We start from the raw sequence: 16921 nt of genomic DNA on the forward strand, positions 1-16921 counted from the left end.
CTGCTTTTCCTGGTGCTCCCAAATTCGAGAATGTGGGTCTCCAAGTCTGTGCAAGCACAGGCAGAGCCCCTCAGAGGGTTATCTGCCCTATCCCACATAGCTGCACTGGGTGCACCCTGCTGCAGAAAAGCCATTTTTCACAGCCTCAATGGGTGTCAGCGGTGCCCAGTGTATAATGGTCACTATTAACAAGCCCGTGGTTGCCAAGAGCTACCAAAGTGCATTATCTGAGATTATGTAGACCAGTGACATACAATAACACCAGGCTCAATTATACTGCCTTGATCTGTGCACAGAGGATGCTTTATGACAGCGGAGTGTCCGAGGGTGATGCGGGCACACTGGGATGGGGAAGACAATGGGGCCCATGCTGCACAGAGCCACGGGGCTTAAAACAGACAAAAAATACCACTAAAAATAAAAAAGGGGGGAAAAAGGCTCCTTCAGTACATGTCAGGGAAAACCACCCCTTAGGGAAACTGAAAAAACCTGCTTTTTATCTCCCACTCTCATCCCTTACAAGGAGGTGAAGAACGGCATCATTCTACTTAGCAAATAAACAGTGTGCACTAAATGTCACTGGGTAACAGTGATGACAACATAACACACTGAAAGACTGCTGACAACTACTCTGTTTCACTGTAATTTTATTATATTCACTGTTGATCATTAGGAAAATCAGTTTTACTCCTCTTGAGTGTAAAGAACCAATGCAGCAAGGCCGAAATAATTTAGTTATTTGCTGCATCTCTACTTATTAAAATAGTTTTCAGTCTCACTATTTATTTATTTAGGTAGGTTCACAAGGCACTTAAAAATAACAAGTTGAGCTTCATATCTTATGGTTATAAAAACCAACTGTGTATTTTTGAGAAAGAACAGGTCAGAAATATTACAGGAATTTAAAAAAATTTAAAAATTAATTCCCAGAGTGATGCTTTTAATGAAATTTCAGCAAAGAAAGCTATGCTTTGATAGAAAAGCCAGAAATTATTCAGGAAAAATAAAGCATTTTTACCAGAACTTGCTAAGCAGGATTAGACTCACTTTTCACAACAGTGTTACCAACTGGTTGATGACTGCCACAGTTTGGTGCAAGTATTAATCTCTGACACAATAAAATTGTTTTTATTAAGTTTTCATGTTGGTTCTGATACTGATAAGGATATCTGAGAAAATGTTTTTGCCAGAGCTATGGACAAAGAGCTCTTTGATGGCCTTCACAAGTTGCTAGGCAATAGCTGAATGGTCATGATAAACTTCAGCTAAGCTGCTCTGAAGAAATGCTCGTGCATTTAATGCCCAGTGCTTTATGCTGGGGGCCTCACATCCCAATCAGCATTCCCCCAGCATTCGTAATTGCATGAATGAAGTGAAGAATTCTTCAGGGATACCACTCCTTCTGCCCATGCTAGCAGAGCATTTGCACACTCCCCATGCTGTATTTTTAAGCTGAGACTCTGTGATCCACCCGAGTCACATCAACAAAGAGCTGGTTTGTTTTAGCACTTGAAGTGGGGGGGGGGAGGGAAATTACCAATTATTTCTTACTATCTTCCCAGGCAAATTTACTACTGGAGTAAGTGCTGTTTTACACCTTACTATGTTTCCATTATTCTGACAAAAGGTTACCCAAACTTTACGAAGAGTATTTTTTTTTTGTGAAGAACTTTTATTTGCGGTGCAATTTATGTTAACACACATGGAACTTTCCAGTATAACACCTCAGCATTAAAAACTATTTATATACTGGTGTACTTCCCATGTGCCAGTGCAAAACTGGATATGTAGCAGCCCAAAGTAAAGAAGGAACAAGACTTTCAAAAGCTGGAGGAATCCTGGTGTCATTAAAGCTCATGATGCTTTCTCATTATGGTCCAAGTGCTTGCCCTTCATTTTTGAAAAAAACTAACATTTCTGTTAAAGGCAGCTGCAACTTCTGATGGTGGGAATTACTTTCCTAATTTCTCTGTCAAATAACGGACAGCCCAAAGAAAGGGAGGTGGTGAAAAATGTCACAGGCACTATTTCAAAGTACCCTTACTGTCTTTGAGGGAGGGTGGTACCTTACTCCACTGCTGCAGGTGGCTAGAGGAATTAATTTAAGTGTCTCAAATTGAGGAGGTGATGAGAGGATCAGAGATTTTTCTGCAGAAGTTCAGACTTCAGCTGCTTCCTTGCAGCAGCAGGAGAGTCATGGCTGGAAATTTTGGTCAGAAGCCAGCCAGCAAAGGCTGTCAACAAGGACATCAGAGTTTAAAGGCAGAAATCCTTATCTGCCAATTTTAGTAGCAGAATCCCTTTTGAGGTATTGGCAGTATCCTTCTGAAGGCCACACTCTTGCTGCATACTGTTACCCACTCCAGAGGTGCTCTTCTTTTCATCTATCAATCCCTATGTAGCCACCAGCAAATGAGACTTCTCCCTTTTTCAACTTCTTCTAGGCAGAAAACAGGTACATCTCATCAGTGATTTAAAGCTACTTTTTTTCTAAAAGGGTGGGATTTCTTCCACACAAAAATCCACGACAGCGCTCACAGAACAGACACATGGACACAGCGAAACCTAGATGTAGGGTGGAACCAAAACTCTTACTGGAGAATTCCTCTCCCCAAGCTTGAAAAGCAAATTTGTCATTTATCATGACAGAGTGCTCAGAAGTAATTTCATTTTTCAGCTCACTGAGTATTCCTCCCAGTGGGGCCTCATCCTCCAGGAAGCCAGGTGGAACTGGTGGCAATGGAGGGAAAGTTATGTTTTACAAGAGAATCTTGGCTTGGGTGCACTGGTGCTACAGCAGCAGCTCATTTTTGCTGCAAAGGTGAGACAGAACCCTTCCAATTCTGTTTTGTTTTTTTTTTTTTTTGCTTTGTAGGACAGGGAAAAATGCATACTCATGGAAAGCTGAGGGTGAAGGCAGAGCTGCAGACCTGGGCGTTTCCACCAGCAGGGTGGGTGTCAGATGGCAGACCTCCCCTTCATAATCCAGCAACAAATGTGCCTCTCAGAAATACTGTCAGGGGCACATGGAAGGACACAGAAACAACACATCTGGTGATGGGTGAGCTGAGTAATGCCAGCAGGTGTCCAGCACGGAAAAAGTCACCGACACCCCTCCTGCTGCAGCCTGTGGGTGAACGCTCTGCCCGCTGGTGAAATGTGGGCTGGTATTACAGCATCTGTCTTTTCCACAAACCACTGCCATTGTTTTGGTACCAGATAGCAGACTGGTGGTGTTTCATAATCCCTGGCATCACATAGCCTTTAAATCGATTTTGAGAGTAACAAGTGTGGCGCCACCCTGACATGACGTCTCCTCGCAAATGCAAAGGTGCTGCAGCAGGGGCAGCAGAGCAGTGGTGTCTGATCAGAAACACCCACATCACTGCAATTACACCAATAAACTGTCTGGAGGGAAAAAGCTTTTGACATTTTAACTTGTTAATCATATTGCTTTACTTAATCGATTAATGCTTTAATGTGAAACCTCTGTTTGCAAGAGTACGAGTTCCCTAACCTTTCAGGAAATTTGGGAGAAATTTATTTTGACAGCTGCTTGCAGAACAGATAAGATTAAGGGATGAAACTATCATGGTTTGCCTGTTGAGAGAAGTGTTGGATATACCTTTATAATGGAAGTTACACAAAAGTTTTTGTATAATTTAATAGGAGAATTATCATTAACTATCAGGAGAGTGTATTTTCTGTGTGTTTCTTCTGTTTTCCATTTTAATAGTTCTTACTCTTTTCCACTCTCTGGTTACTGAGAAATGAAAAAGAAGTTTCCCTTCAAATGAAAAAGAAGTTATTTATAAGATACAGTGAAAATGTCAAGGGATGAGGGAGTTTGGGGCAGACATCATGCTCTGTGTGGGTGGATGTTTCTCATTTGTGCCATCCTGTCATGTGGCTCCTGGAACGTGACGGAATGGTCAGGCTGCCAGGAAAAAAACATCACCCTTAACTCTTCCTTCCCTAAGCAGAATTCAGCTGCTGCAGAGGGAAAACACTCTGCAAACTGCAAAAGAGCACACAGGATTTCTAACAGGGGTCCTGTAAACCTAAGTCGCTTTTGTTTAGCATGAAACAGAACCCCAGTGAAAACCAGCAACCCCAAATAAAAACAGAGATCTAATGAAAGTTAATTTTAACTGTTTCTTGACTCTTTTAACACAATAACAGTGCTAAAACTATTTTAACAAAAAATAGTTGTGTCAAAAACTTAACTATTACTCCTACGCAGAACCTAATAAGGAGAACACCCTGAGCATGCTCATAAAGTAACTAAAAAACTCCTTAACAAAACTAGACCTTAGAGCATCTCAGTGCTGAGCAGCGGGGCGCTGAGGCCAAGCCCTCGTGCCCACGCCAGCAGCCCAGAGCTCCCTCACACCCCAAGGTCACCAACCCACCCTCGCATGCAGCGCTTCCTGCTCCCCAGCCTTTTGGGACAGCTGTGTCCCTCCTTCATCTGCTCCTAAAGAGTTACATAAACTGTTCCCTCTGATGGAATTCCCTGGGGGAAGTGCAGATAGCTGTTCTGCCCACAGGCCTGAGGAAAATGCTGCATTTAAAGCACCTTCTTGGAAAGTCTGTGTTATTTTGATGGCATCAGAACGTTTTGGGAAGTTCACCTGGGCGTCATGGATTTATTTGTGCTTAAAACCAAAAAATACTCACAAGTTCACCTTTTTAACCTTCTTTAATAAATATGTACTTATTTTAAAACTGGTTCAACATCAATGGTTTTAAGCAACTAAATCCTTCATTTGGGTTAGAGAAGCATTAAACGGACACAAAATCTGGTTTTCCCTCTCTTTGTTTTTCAACTAGGTAGGTAACACTACCCACCCAAAACTAGTATATCTGTATGTCTGATGGTTACTTTCACAAATCCAACACCAAAAACAAACAAACAAAAAGGCCAAGCCACATAATTCTGTCATTTTAGAAGCTCCTGTATTTTTCACACAACCTCCACCTGCTTCTCCACACAACCCTATGCAAAACCTCCCTCCTTAATCCTACAAACTTCTGCTATTCTTGCAATGCACTGTTACAGCACAGCTATTTGAGAGCCCTTTCCTGAAGCATTCCCTCCTTTTTTTTAATCATTCCAAATATAAGCATCTGCACAAAGCATGGATTCCTCTCTGGGTATTGCTCTGACATGTGAAGTGTGGGAGGAGGATTTTTTTTTCCAGACACTGAGTATAAAGTGAGCTATGCTGTGGATGTTGTAAAGTATGTCTAGACATCACCAACATGTCAAAACTAGTCTGTCACACACATGCTGTTGTGGTGACATCATCCAGGGATGGGGGGCTCCATTTTATCAATAATTAGGCCTCAAGTCTCTTTCTTGTGAAGTATTTTTCCTTCTAAGAACAAAGGCAAAGTAAGATTTCACTACACAAAATTACTATATTATGTCTTTATCTTATTATATATTATGTAATCTACATTATTGATACATTATGCTTTCCCATACCTGAATCCAAGCATAGTCAAGGTGCACCTGAAGCCTCTGTCACACCCTGGGTTAGTTATAGCACACTGGCCAGGTAATTCTTATAACGTGTTATAAAAAATGCTGCTAGATTTTTAATCTAGCCTTTCCAAACTGCCTGTTTTAACCTGGATCCATTCATTAACACATTTTGACCTTGATTGTCTGTCTTAATTTTAGAAGACTTACAGGATGTACTTCAAGCTGTGCCTTAAGACTTGTGAACCTACATGCACCATTAAGGATCAGCAACTCTTCACATGTTTTTATGGTGGGTATTCTTTGATTAATACATTTAGTAATTTATGAGATCACATTTTCAGCAGATTCAAATGTAACTTCGTGGACATGTGTCCAAACACACACACAATTACCTGAAAACTACCTGAAAGTTAAGGACATTGACATCATAACAAAATAAACACAAAGCAGTGTCAGGAAAAACAGCAATAGCTGGTGTAAGGCTAATAGTATTTTTTTGTAATTCACTCAGGTAGCTTCTACTATTTTCTGCACACCTGAGGCATCTGAGTGGCTGATGCAAGTCACACTGCAGACTGTGGGAAGAGAACTGAACTCAAAGAATTCCTGCCTCAGTTAGGTGAGTGCTGGCTCTTAAAGCTCCTCTCACTCACACTAACAAGAAATGGTGAGACAGGCCTTCTCAAAGAGAAAATAAACAGAAAAAATGAGTAAAAACCAGAGAGGTTTGGTTTTCCAGAGCAAGCAGGAGCTTTTCGTGTGCCTGTGTATCTGCATCCCCTGGAGATTTCCACTTCCTACCCCCAGTAATCATAAAAGTCATGTTCATCTGAACAGAAAGCAGAAAAAACAGCAGGTAAGCTGTAATCAGCTACAGTTAATCAACCTGAATAGCAGACACCAAGTATTATGTACTTCAAACAAGATGCTGGCAATCCATCCATAGAGCTAGGAAGAAAGAGCATAGAAAAATAAAGGTTTGGGAAAAAAACAATAGTAAGACTGTACCTACCTACCTGAGGAGATTATAAGCTCACCTCTACCTACTTTGTCTAAAAGCACCATAAATAAAAAGAAAACAATTCTATTATGAACCTACATATCAGTTAGGCTAAACATTCATTTATAGAAGAGTGGAATATGTCTAAAATCACATTTTTCAGAGCACAAACATGCTTTGCTCATTTAAGGTTTGTTTTTCATGCTGACTTCTCATTATTACATGGAAGGAGCCCACACAGACAGGTGATGTGAGACCTGTGTGATCCTTGCAACATTGAAGCATCACAGAGAGGCAGCTGGAACACTCCAAGAGGGGCAAACTTACAGTGTTAATTAAACTTTACAGAAGATCAAAGAGCTCTTCCAAATTTAAAGCTTAGAAATCCTTGTGAGACCTGAAACTCCCTTCTAGAGATAAAGGGAACATTTTGTGATAGCTGCCTTTCTGCACAGTCCCAACACGTTTTCAAAAAAAAAAAACAATCTTGCTCTCCACTAGCAAGAGGGTGCAACAACAGTGCCCAACAAAAATTTGGTGAATGATTCCACTGACAATAGTCCTTAAAATCATATTGCAAAAAAAAAAAAAAATTGTGAGAAAATTTTTGTAGAGGACAAAATATCTGCAGAGAAACTTAAAAAGGGTTGAGACACTGAAATGGCAGCACAGCTGTCTCAGTTTGAGACAAGTTAGGAGGCTAACAAGTCAAGACAATGGTTTGTTCTCTTCTTGGCTGCCTGAACAAAGCCTCCTGAGCTCCTGTACATGATGCTTTACCCCCAGGCTGCCAGAACAACCATGGATATTTACAGCTCATCACCACTTTTGTAAGGAATTGTGCAGTGGAGGTGCCAAGCTTTAAAGTTCTCCCTTTCCATTCCCAGTTTTGTGCAGATCACACTGGAAAACTTCCCCACCTCTGAGTCACAAGAGCGGCACAGTGGCTGCAGAGCGGGGGGCTCTTTGCCCTTGCAGCCTCACCAACTCCTCCTTGTCCCCCAGAGCCAGGTGCCCCGTGGGGGGAGCTCTGTTTCCGTGCTCCCCGGGGGTGTGTGTGTACCTGACCATCCCGGGAGGCAGCGGCAGTAGCCCGTGGTGGGGTGGCAGCCGTCGGCGTGGCTGCAGTCGCAGCGCTCGGCGCAGCCCAGGCCGTAGGTACCGTCCTGTGGCAACAGAGAACACAAGAGCCCGCAGGTGAGGGCAGCTGGCAGCCAGAGCACAGACAAGGCAGGGTCAGCCTGGCCCCAACGAGCAGCCACAGACCCCTCCTGAATCCCCGGGCTGTTAATAATGTAAAATGTTTGCGGCGTTTGGATCGTGTCAGCATCCTTCGCTTTCGTTCTTTCATTAAAGGGGGGAAGATAAAGAATGATTTATGCTCTCTTGAAAAATACCAGACTAAAGGAATTAAGTCTCCCTTCTGCATCAGACTCTGAGATCTCTGCTTAAGGGTCAAAATGGGTACCACACAGAGGTTTAATTTTAAAGAAAATGAGTGAAACCCATTAAATTACAAGATACCTTCAGTGTGAGGTTCACTGCATAAATAAAGCAAACTATCACTTTCTTTTAATTAGAAACATTTCTCTTGATAAAAAACATTTCCCTCTGCACTACAACGAATGCTCCATCAAAAAGAGATAATCTTTGGCTGTGGAACAGTGCACAAAATTAAACTTTATTTTTACCTATGCAACATTTTTTGAACCAACAAGAGATTGAAGTCACAAGTTCAATCACTCTGTTGGTGTATTACTTTTTTCATGGGAAACATCTAAACATTTGAATTTGCTTTTCTTGCTGCTTCCATGGAAGCTGGCATACAAATTTGTGGATAATTTCACACAAAATCAACCCAAGAAACTAAGAAGAGCAGATTCTTTACAATCTCCAAACAAGGAAAAGTATAGAAGTCAACTAATCTTGAATAAAAAGGGGTAGAACAAAATTTTAAAAAAGAGCATGGGAAAAAAGCCAGTGTAATTTACAGTAATACTTCAGGGTTACCCACAGCAAAGGCAAAAAAGGAAAAAAATCATGTCAAGTTTAAACCCCAATAATTTACATTCAAAGCTAAAAATTGGTGTCAGTCACATTAAAAATCCGAATAAAACCTATATGAAAATTAATCTGCTGTTCTTTGATGTTCATGCATACATTTCAACTGAGTGCCACAGGATTTAGCTATTCAACTGCCAGTCTTTCAAGTCTAAAGTAGAACAAAATCTTACATTACTTCAGTGTAAGGAGCCTTTCACTCATCTCAACAATACATTTTTACATACAGAAAAAGAAAAGATTAAGCGTTTCCTTTGCATATAATCAGATTTGGAATGAAAGGAAATCCTCAAATATGCTGTTGAAAAGCAGTATTTTTAGCTTGCTATGTACTTGGACTGAAGTCCAAACTGTAGTTCAAATCTGGAACAACAATCTGAGCAGTGATAATAATGTTCTGAAGTTACCGAAACAAATTGAAATACACCGATTTAAATAAAGTCTCTGCTCAGACATGAAAAACATTTTAGACAACTGTAAGTACTTGAAGTATTTTTTAATAAATTATTATATTTATTATTATTTGAATAAACAATTTCTGTTTATTCCCCTGCTCTGGAATTTTGAAGCAGAATTTGCATTTGAAAGAGGTAAATGCTTATGGACATTGTTTGATACAGATGCAGAGAGGGAGAGGAAGACAGTGAGCATGGACATGCTGAGTTATCTGATTCAGAAAAAGTTTGGGATAGTGATGCAATTGCTCTGAAATGATACATATATTTTTTAAATGTCAGTTTTGGAAGAGCTAATGCAGCTTGGGAGGTCTCATCAGAATCAGGCACTAAGTGACAAACAAAGCTGCTTGAGGAAACAGAAAAATCAGTCTTCTGATGGACATGCATTGCTGGAAACCCTGCACACAGGTGGTACTGCCAGCAGCTTTCCAGAATATATTCCATTTTCTTCGCCACTTTACTCACTACAGGAGTGCTTCATCTTAAAACCAAAAGCAAAGACCCAAAAAATCACTCCTGAGCGTTCCTAGTGCAGTTCAGCAGAAAAAAATTTCATTGAAAATGAGGTGATTTCCAGTTTTCTGCTGTAGTTCAGCTACTGTCATAATGTCATTGCTCAGTAGAGCTTGTCCAAACTGAAAGAAGCTGAAATGTGATATTCACAGGGTGTGTGCTCTCTTCAGGTTATTCCTTTGTAGTTATATCAAACCAACAACCTGCTCTGCAGATAAACTGCAAAAGTTAACAACTGACAGGGGAAGGGAAAAGAAGGGCTGAGAGCTGTTTATTTTAATAATTAGTTTTGTTAAAAGTTTCCCAGAAAATTGATGTCCATCACTGAAAAAAGTGGACCCTGGAAAAATCCACTTTGTATAAAATACTTCTTTTCAGTGTATAAAATATAAGAGAAACCAAACAGTTACACAATAAAACAAATGCACTTGGAAATTTAAGATTTAAAAACTGCTGATATTATGTATTTGAATTTATGTATTTTATTTCCCCAAAGCTGCAGATGACAAGGTGGAAGAGAACTGATAAGGAGCATTCCATTGTCCTCACAATGATTTCTGATTTTCCAAAGTCTGGGAAAGAGCAAAAGCCAAAGCTCCAGTAGAAAGATGAAGACCTGTGATGGAACTGGTGGTAAGAGTAGCTTCTCACTTTTGACTGAGAAGGAATAAAAATTCTTTGTTCATATTGTAACACAGACATAAGGAAAAAAGTAATTAAAATGAGATTATTTGATTTGGGGCGTATTTTTTGTATTTTTCTCTAATTATTTACACTTAAAAGTAGCAGTTTGATAGCATTTGATGAAGAAATTTTTAGTGCCTGTCCTTGACCCAGCACCCCATCCTGTGTGGTCCAAAGAGACTCATCCCCATGGAGACAAAGAATGGCAGATGCCCCTCCCTGCCCAACACTCTCCCACAAAAAACTCAAAATTCAGTGGAATTATTAAACTACCTGGCATGGGAGCTCACATTTCTCTCCCCTCCATCCTGGGGCACAGGTACAGGTTCCATCCAGAGCATTGCAAGCCCCTCCATTGAGACACTGGCAGGTCAGGTTACAGCCCAGTCCCCACGTGCCACTGGGGCAATTTATGGAGCAATCCACACCATGCCAACCTGCCAAAAATAAAAGGGATTAAGGTCAGAAATTAACCAGGTTTTCCCCCATTCCTCTCAGAGGATGTTTCATGTCTCTGAGATGGGCAGTACTGGGGTAAAATTCACTGCAGGATTTATCAGCTGCTTCAGCTGAGGGCCTGTCCAGGTTGGAACAAAGGTGCTCAAGGGCACCTTGTAACATCTGTGCACAGCACACATCTGCAGATGGGTGCCAACAAGCAAAAGAGACTGATGGAAGATCTGAAATGGAAATAGAGACACCCTGACACTTCACTGAGAAGCTCGAAACTACAGTGAGAGTGTTAAGGTGTAGCCTGGAAACAATTAGGAATATTTTCCCTAGGCTCAAGCTACTGCTTTCATAATTGTTCCACCAACACTCAACTCAGACAGTCCTATAATATGGTCTTGACATGTATCTAACAAAAAAAAAAAAGAGAAAAAATAAAAGTATTGCATAAATTGGATCCTTTGAGGAAACACAGAAGACCTTTTAGAGGATTTCTGTATACTTCTCTCCAAATACAAAAAGAAATGTAATGGAAAATGGCTGTAAAATGCAGCATTCACCAGTGATCATGCCCAATAGCAATGGTTTGCAGACTGGATAGACTGGGATGTGAATAGATTTTTTAAAATGTGATCATCCATCAGATTCAAGAGGAACAGTGTGAGGCAGTCAGTCACATATTACCACCACCAGTGACACAGGCCAAGTTTCTAATTTTGTACCTTGTTTACAGTAAGTGGAGGGAAAAATAATTCTGCACTGAGACTGATCAATAGGCTGTGCAAAACACATGCACAGCAATCAGGCTGCCTCGTGCTTCATTGATAACTTCAAATTCAGGGGTCATTTCAGGAAAAAATGTATTTTTTGTAATTTGACTAGGAAATTGAGTCACTCTCCCTCAGCTGTCTTCCCAGGATTTATTACCTTCCTTTGTTTACGTGACAAGTACCTAGGTTCGGTTTAATTTTACTTTTTGCTGTCCTCTTTCACTGTAGTGTGATTAAAACTGCATGGGGTACAGGAAGATAAGATTCTGCATTGCAAGGAATATTTTTATCCTCATCAGCTAGCTGCTTTGCAGTATCAACCTAAACAGGGTTAAAGCAGCCACACTGTCTCTGGAAAGAGAAGAAGTTCTGCATTTGCTGCGTAAGTGATCTAACAGTGTCAGTCTCTGAAAAGTTTAGTGGATATTTGTCTAGCAAGCTCTGTTTAGATGGGATATTGGGGATTAGAAATTGTTCCCTGGCAGGGTGGGCAGGCCCTGGCCCTGGGGCTGCCCCTGCATCCCTGGCAGTGCCCAAGGCCAGGCTGGACATTGGGACAGTGGGAAGTGTCCCTGCCATGGCTGGGGGTGGAACAAAATGATCTTTCAGGTCCCTTCCAACCCAAACTGTTACCAAATCCTCCAAAATCCTTGTTACAGTTAAACCCCCCTAACACTGTCCTGTGTCAGCAAATTAGGCATTGGTTTATTCCTGGTCAGAGTCTGTGTGTGTGTGTCTGACAAAATTCTGGCCTCCACACAGCTGCAGACACAAAACTTTTTCACTTATTTATCCATTTTTAGCAAACAAAGAAATTATTATTCATTGGTTCTAAATTACGTAATTCACTTTCATTACGTAGCATTCTGTCCTCTGTTGGTAATAGATTCCTCACTTCTCAGGCTAATTGATCTGCATTTTTTACTCTTTTTATTATGTTTTGCACAGGCAGGGAGCTTCCAATACACATATATGGAGTCTTAGTTATCTTGCTGTCTTCCTCACCTTCTTATTTCTGCAAAATGTATTTGTAGCCCATAAATTCTGCACTTCTCGTATTCATTTTAAACAACACATCTCTCTCTCTCTCTCCCTCCCCCAGACTTTGTTCATTGAAGCATGTCAAAATTAGCCAAGGAAAACATCAAGTTTCAGTAACTTTTCTCAAGTATTCCCACAACAGCTGCTTATGACAAACTTTGCTGAATTGTGGCTAAAAGTGATTCAAAACTAACACACTGCTTATAGTCAACATACGGGTTATGATTAATTAAAAACAAGTTATTAAAAGTTAATGAAAACCATTAATTAAAAAAAATACGAAAGTTATGTAATTTCAACAAAACCATTCTGGGATTCTGTTTGATTTTTATTAGTAATGCTGACATCAGATACAGGGTACACCCCACAGACCTCCTGACAAGAGCAGAGAACAAGTTTTCTTCCCATTTTCCTTGTTTTCACCTCCCAGAGCAGCAGAAGCATCAAGTGTCTGCTTCTCATTAAGTTTCCTCTTCTCTGCTTCAAAAACCCAATTTAATTTTTACAGTTACTGGGAAATGAAACCCATCTGAGGAGACACTTACCTGCTTTGCAGGCACAAGAGCCATCCACAGGTGAGCAGGTGGCCCCATTCTTGCAGCTGCACACGGAGGAGCAGTTCACTCCATATGTCCCAGGGAGACAAGGGGTACCACAAGATGCACCCTGAATTATAAAAGAAGAGTCTAAAAAGAGCCTAAAAACCAACTGAGGAGGATCAGAAAATACAACTGACTCAAGTGATACAAAAGCCAGCAAAAATACAGCCCATGCATGTCCTAGGCTGTCACTAAATTTTCTTTAATTTAGGGGAGAGGGACACTTTTCATGCTTCTGAAGTATTTTAAAGTTATTTTCAGTAAGTGTTAGTTTTCTGTTGTTTGCTCTGAGAGCTCAAGTCACATAGCACCTGGTTAGATAAGGTGGATCAGGGGACAATAATAGAAAAGCTCTTTATGAAGTCAAAACACAGTAGGAAAGAAGTCTAATGGCAAATTATGTGGGTATGTAAAATATTTTTAAGAGCTAATTTGGCTGACGTTTTCAGTTATTACTTTCACAAGAACAGTCATACTGTAAAATGTTAGATTAGCATCCAAAGCACATGTAACAGCAAATGTGTGTAAAAGTTGCAGAATAATCTGTCCTGAAGTATAAAAAGAAGTGCTTTTGGCTGGAGTTTCTGTGGATGGAGCGTGAGGAGTTGATGACTGAAACCCATCGTTCCTGCCTTTACTTACACCTCAACAGCACGCCCTCAATATCTTATAAAGCAAGTAACTTCTCCTTCTAAAAATTTTCTTACCAACATTTTATAAAGCAAGTAACTTCCCCTTCTGAAAATGCCTTTATTTTAGCAGTGAGACCGACCAGAAATGCTGATTTTGCAGGATCCTGCAGCACAAGCTGTGCCACCCAAACACCCTCACTTCCCTTGTACTGCGGCGGGGGAGCAAGGGACGGGGTGGCGCCCTGCAGAATGTGCTGCACAAGCTGTGGGACGGGGAAGTGAGACCCTTTTACCTCGAAGCCAGGGGCGCAGGTGCAGGTGCCAGTGACGCTGTCGCAGTCGGCCCCGTTGTGGCAGCTGCAGATCTGCTGGCACGCCTCCCCGTAGAAGCCCGGCGAGCACGTCTCGTTGCAGTAGAGCCCAGCCCAGCCTGGCTTGCAGGAGCACTCCCCAGACATGGGGTGACAGCTGAAGTGAAGGTTGACTCAGTAATTCAGGACTACTTGTGGCATAAGTATTGCTTTTTCTACATAAGACCAAAAAAAAAACCCCAAAAAACCCCCAACACCCCTCAAAAAAACCCCAAAAACCAAACCAACCCAAGCAAACAAACAAAAAAAACCAAAACAAAAAACCAAAAAAAAACACCCAAACCCCCCACCCCATTGGAGATGAGTTGTGTGAAGGGCCTTGTGTGAGATGATTTTATTTCCCACAACACAATTTGGTGTATTTATATAAAAATATGTTCCAATTAAGATGGGAAATGCAACATTATGCAACATACAGACATTTTGGGACGACATGGAAAGAAATAAAGGGCGTAATTTTTCTCTGTTTGAGTAGAAACCTCGCTGAAACACAGTTTTTACCATAACACAGATATACACGGATACAAATACTAAGAGGATCAAACCATTAAACTGCTCAACATTTATTGTTAGATTCCCACTCTGACAGGACCATTTTCCTAACCCTGCAGAAGCTCAGCAGCATATTGTCCGAGAAACATCATCAAGCAGATAAATAGCATGGCAGCATCCAACAGGAAAGAAAACCACAGCACCCCATCAGCCAAACAAGAACGTTCTCTTCATTAAGCCAGTTTGGAAGAGGATGACTGAGAATGGCAAAAAAGCCCCCAGCCCTGGGCAGAAGCCAGCTATAGCATGAGGGCAGTGACCTTGGGGCAGCATCTCCCCTCTGTGCTGGCTATACCTGGTGGCAGAGCAGCTGCCCCATACCTGGAACAGCAGTTCCATTGAAGGGCCACGCAGGCAGCTGTTCCAAATGGGAACACATGGACATCATCAGCTGTGCAAGGATATACGGGCTGGGAGAGGGGACACAATGGGGTGCTCTGTGGCACTCTGGCAGACAAAGCATTTGCTTAATTCTCACCAAAGGAAAGCCTCAGTATCCAAATCCAGTGTATTTACAATGGGAAGACTGTTTGGAGATATTTGCCTCCCTCACTGATTGAAGTGAAGCTCCTTTAAGAGCGCTGGAAGGACCAAAAAAAAAAAAAAGAAAAAAAAAAAAGAAAAGCCTTCCTCCAGACAAATTAAATGACCCATGACAAGAGCCTGGTTTTGCAAGACTTGCTGACTTTGTGTGTGGGGGTGTATTGGAAACTGAGTATTTTTCTGACCTTTTGAAAGTCTGAAAAAATACCTGCTGCACGTTTATAACATTACAACAACAATCTCTGAAAGAGATGCAGTGTAACGTGGGAACACAACATTAGTTACAACTGCTTTTGGACTTGAGGGCTGCTCTTGTCCAAGGAAGAGTTTAAAATTGCTGAAAACAACCATTGCTAATCAGGGAAGGCAAATGGATTGTGAAAGTTGGAACATCACCATGTAGTCTGCTTTTTGCATATTTAATGCACACACTATGGCACCATAAAAATTCGTGGGTCTCCAGAATATTAAAATACCTTTGACATTGTTGACAAAAAGTAGGAGGAAAGGCCTTTTCATACAAAAATGTTCAAAACTCACGGTGCTCAGACTGAACAGACCTGGTTATTTGTTAGTAATGTGCATACTAGCCATGAAACAAGATGAAATGGAGATATTCTCATATAAAACACGGGCAAAACTAAGAAGACACATGATGCAGCAAGATAATCAAGTTTGTCTCCTATCCTAAATTCCTGTAGGACCTCAGAGCTCTCACTAGTGGAAGAATACAGAGCAGGGAAGATTAAAAAAAAAAAATAAATCAATTCACAACTAGACAGTTGTTAGGGTAAGAACCAGAATATATTCATGACATAAATTCAGCAGCATGGGCACCTTACAACAAAAATCCCGGCGCTCACGGAATCCTGTGAATTCCCTGTTGGAAGTGTGGTTTTCTGTTGGGCTTTTTTCCTTTTTTCCCCTGGCAGGACATGAGGGAGCCCTGGGTGTGAGGCAGAGGCATTGATGGTCTGTGCCCCCAGTGAGTGTCACCCAGACGCCCTTGCCCTCGTATTGACCGGCGCTGAAATTAGCACTCCGTGATTTGCAATTAGATGCAGGAGGCCAGAGCACTTCTGGAGGCTTTGGATGGGTTCTCACGCAGTTACCTTAATTGGCAATAATGTTTAAACGTTAAGGTAGGGATATAAAGAGATGCTGGGAGATATTGGCAATATATCCTATTTTATTCCTGGTTGTCTGTTCACACTTTCTGGAAATACAACCCCCCTCTGTACAGAGACAAAAATAAATTATTGTGGGCACTTCATATTATATATTTGAAGGATTTAGGTGAAAGTAATGATTTTTATATGCTTAATTTATGTGTTTTGCTTTCAAAGTATCCAACCAAATTATGCAGTACTCTAAAATATAAGTATAAACATAAATATGAATAAACACAAAATTTCCATTAAAAGCTTTTGCACCTGTACATACAGGCCTGTTATAAAAAGGAAAATGTAAAAAGCCCTAATCTTTACTTTAAAAATAGAGCCAAACTACATGAACCAAACATGAATTCCACCAATAAAACTACATGGGTATCTCAGAAAGGGCATGAGACAAGAAAAAAAACCCCACTAGTGGTCATGTCATGAATAACTCTTAATTGCAGGCTGAACTGCACCAAGGGTGCTGTTACAAGAAGGTCTTTACCTGTTGCTGTCTTCTGGGCCCCTCAGACAGATTAAAATCTCTCAAGTATAGCTATTTTTATGCTCTACAGAGCATTTAATAAAGGCTGCTGATA

General features: G+C 41.0%; 1 protein-coding gene across 4 annotated transcripts in view; it reads right to left on the reverse strand.

The window, feature by feature from the left end:
- MEGF10 (multiple EGF like domains 10) overlaps positions 1–16921 on the reverse strand; it is an 86177-nt gene that overhangs the window by 20133 nt on the left and 49123 nt on the right. For all 4 annotated transcript variants that reach the window (XM_064735956.1, XM_064735954.1, XM_064735955.1 and 1 more), the window contains exons 10-13: positions 13993–14167; positions 13014–13134; positions 10481–10644; positions 7555–7657 (exon numbers count right to left, since the gene is read on the reverse strand). In XM_064735956.1, the coding sequence (XP_064592026.1) occupies positions 7555–7657; positions 10481–10644; positions 13014–13134; positions 13993–14167 (563 nt within the window). The remainder of the gene's footprint in view (positions 1–7554; positions 7658–10480; positions 10645–13013; positions 13135–13992; positions 14168–16921) is intronic.

This window comes from Zonotrichia leucophrys, chromosome Z (assembly GCF_028769735.1).
Source record: "Zonotrichia leucophrys gambelii isolate GWCS_2022_RI chromosome Z, RI_Zleu_2.0, whole genome shotgun sequence".
Classification (NCBI taxonomy): Eukaryota; Metazoa; Chordata; class Aves; order Passeriformes; family Passerellidae; genus Zonotrichia; species Zonotrichia leucophrys.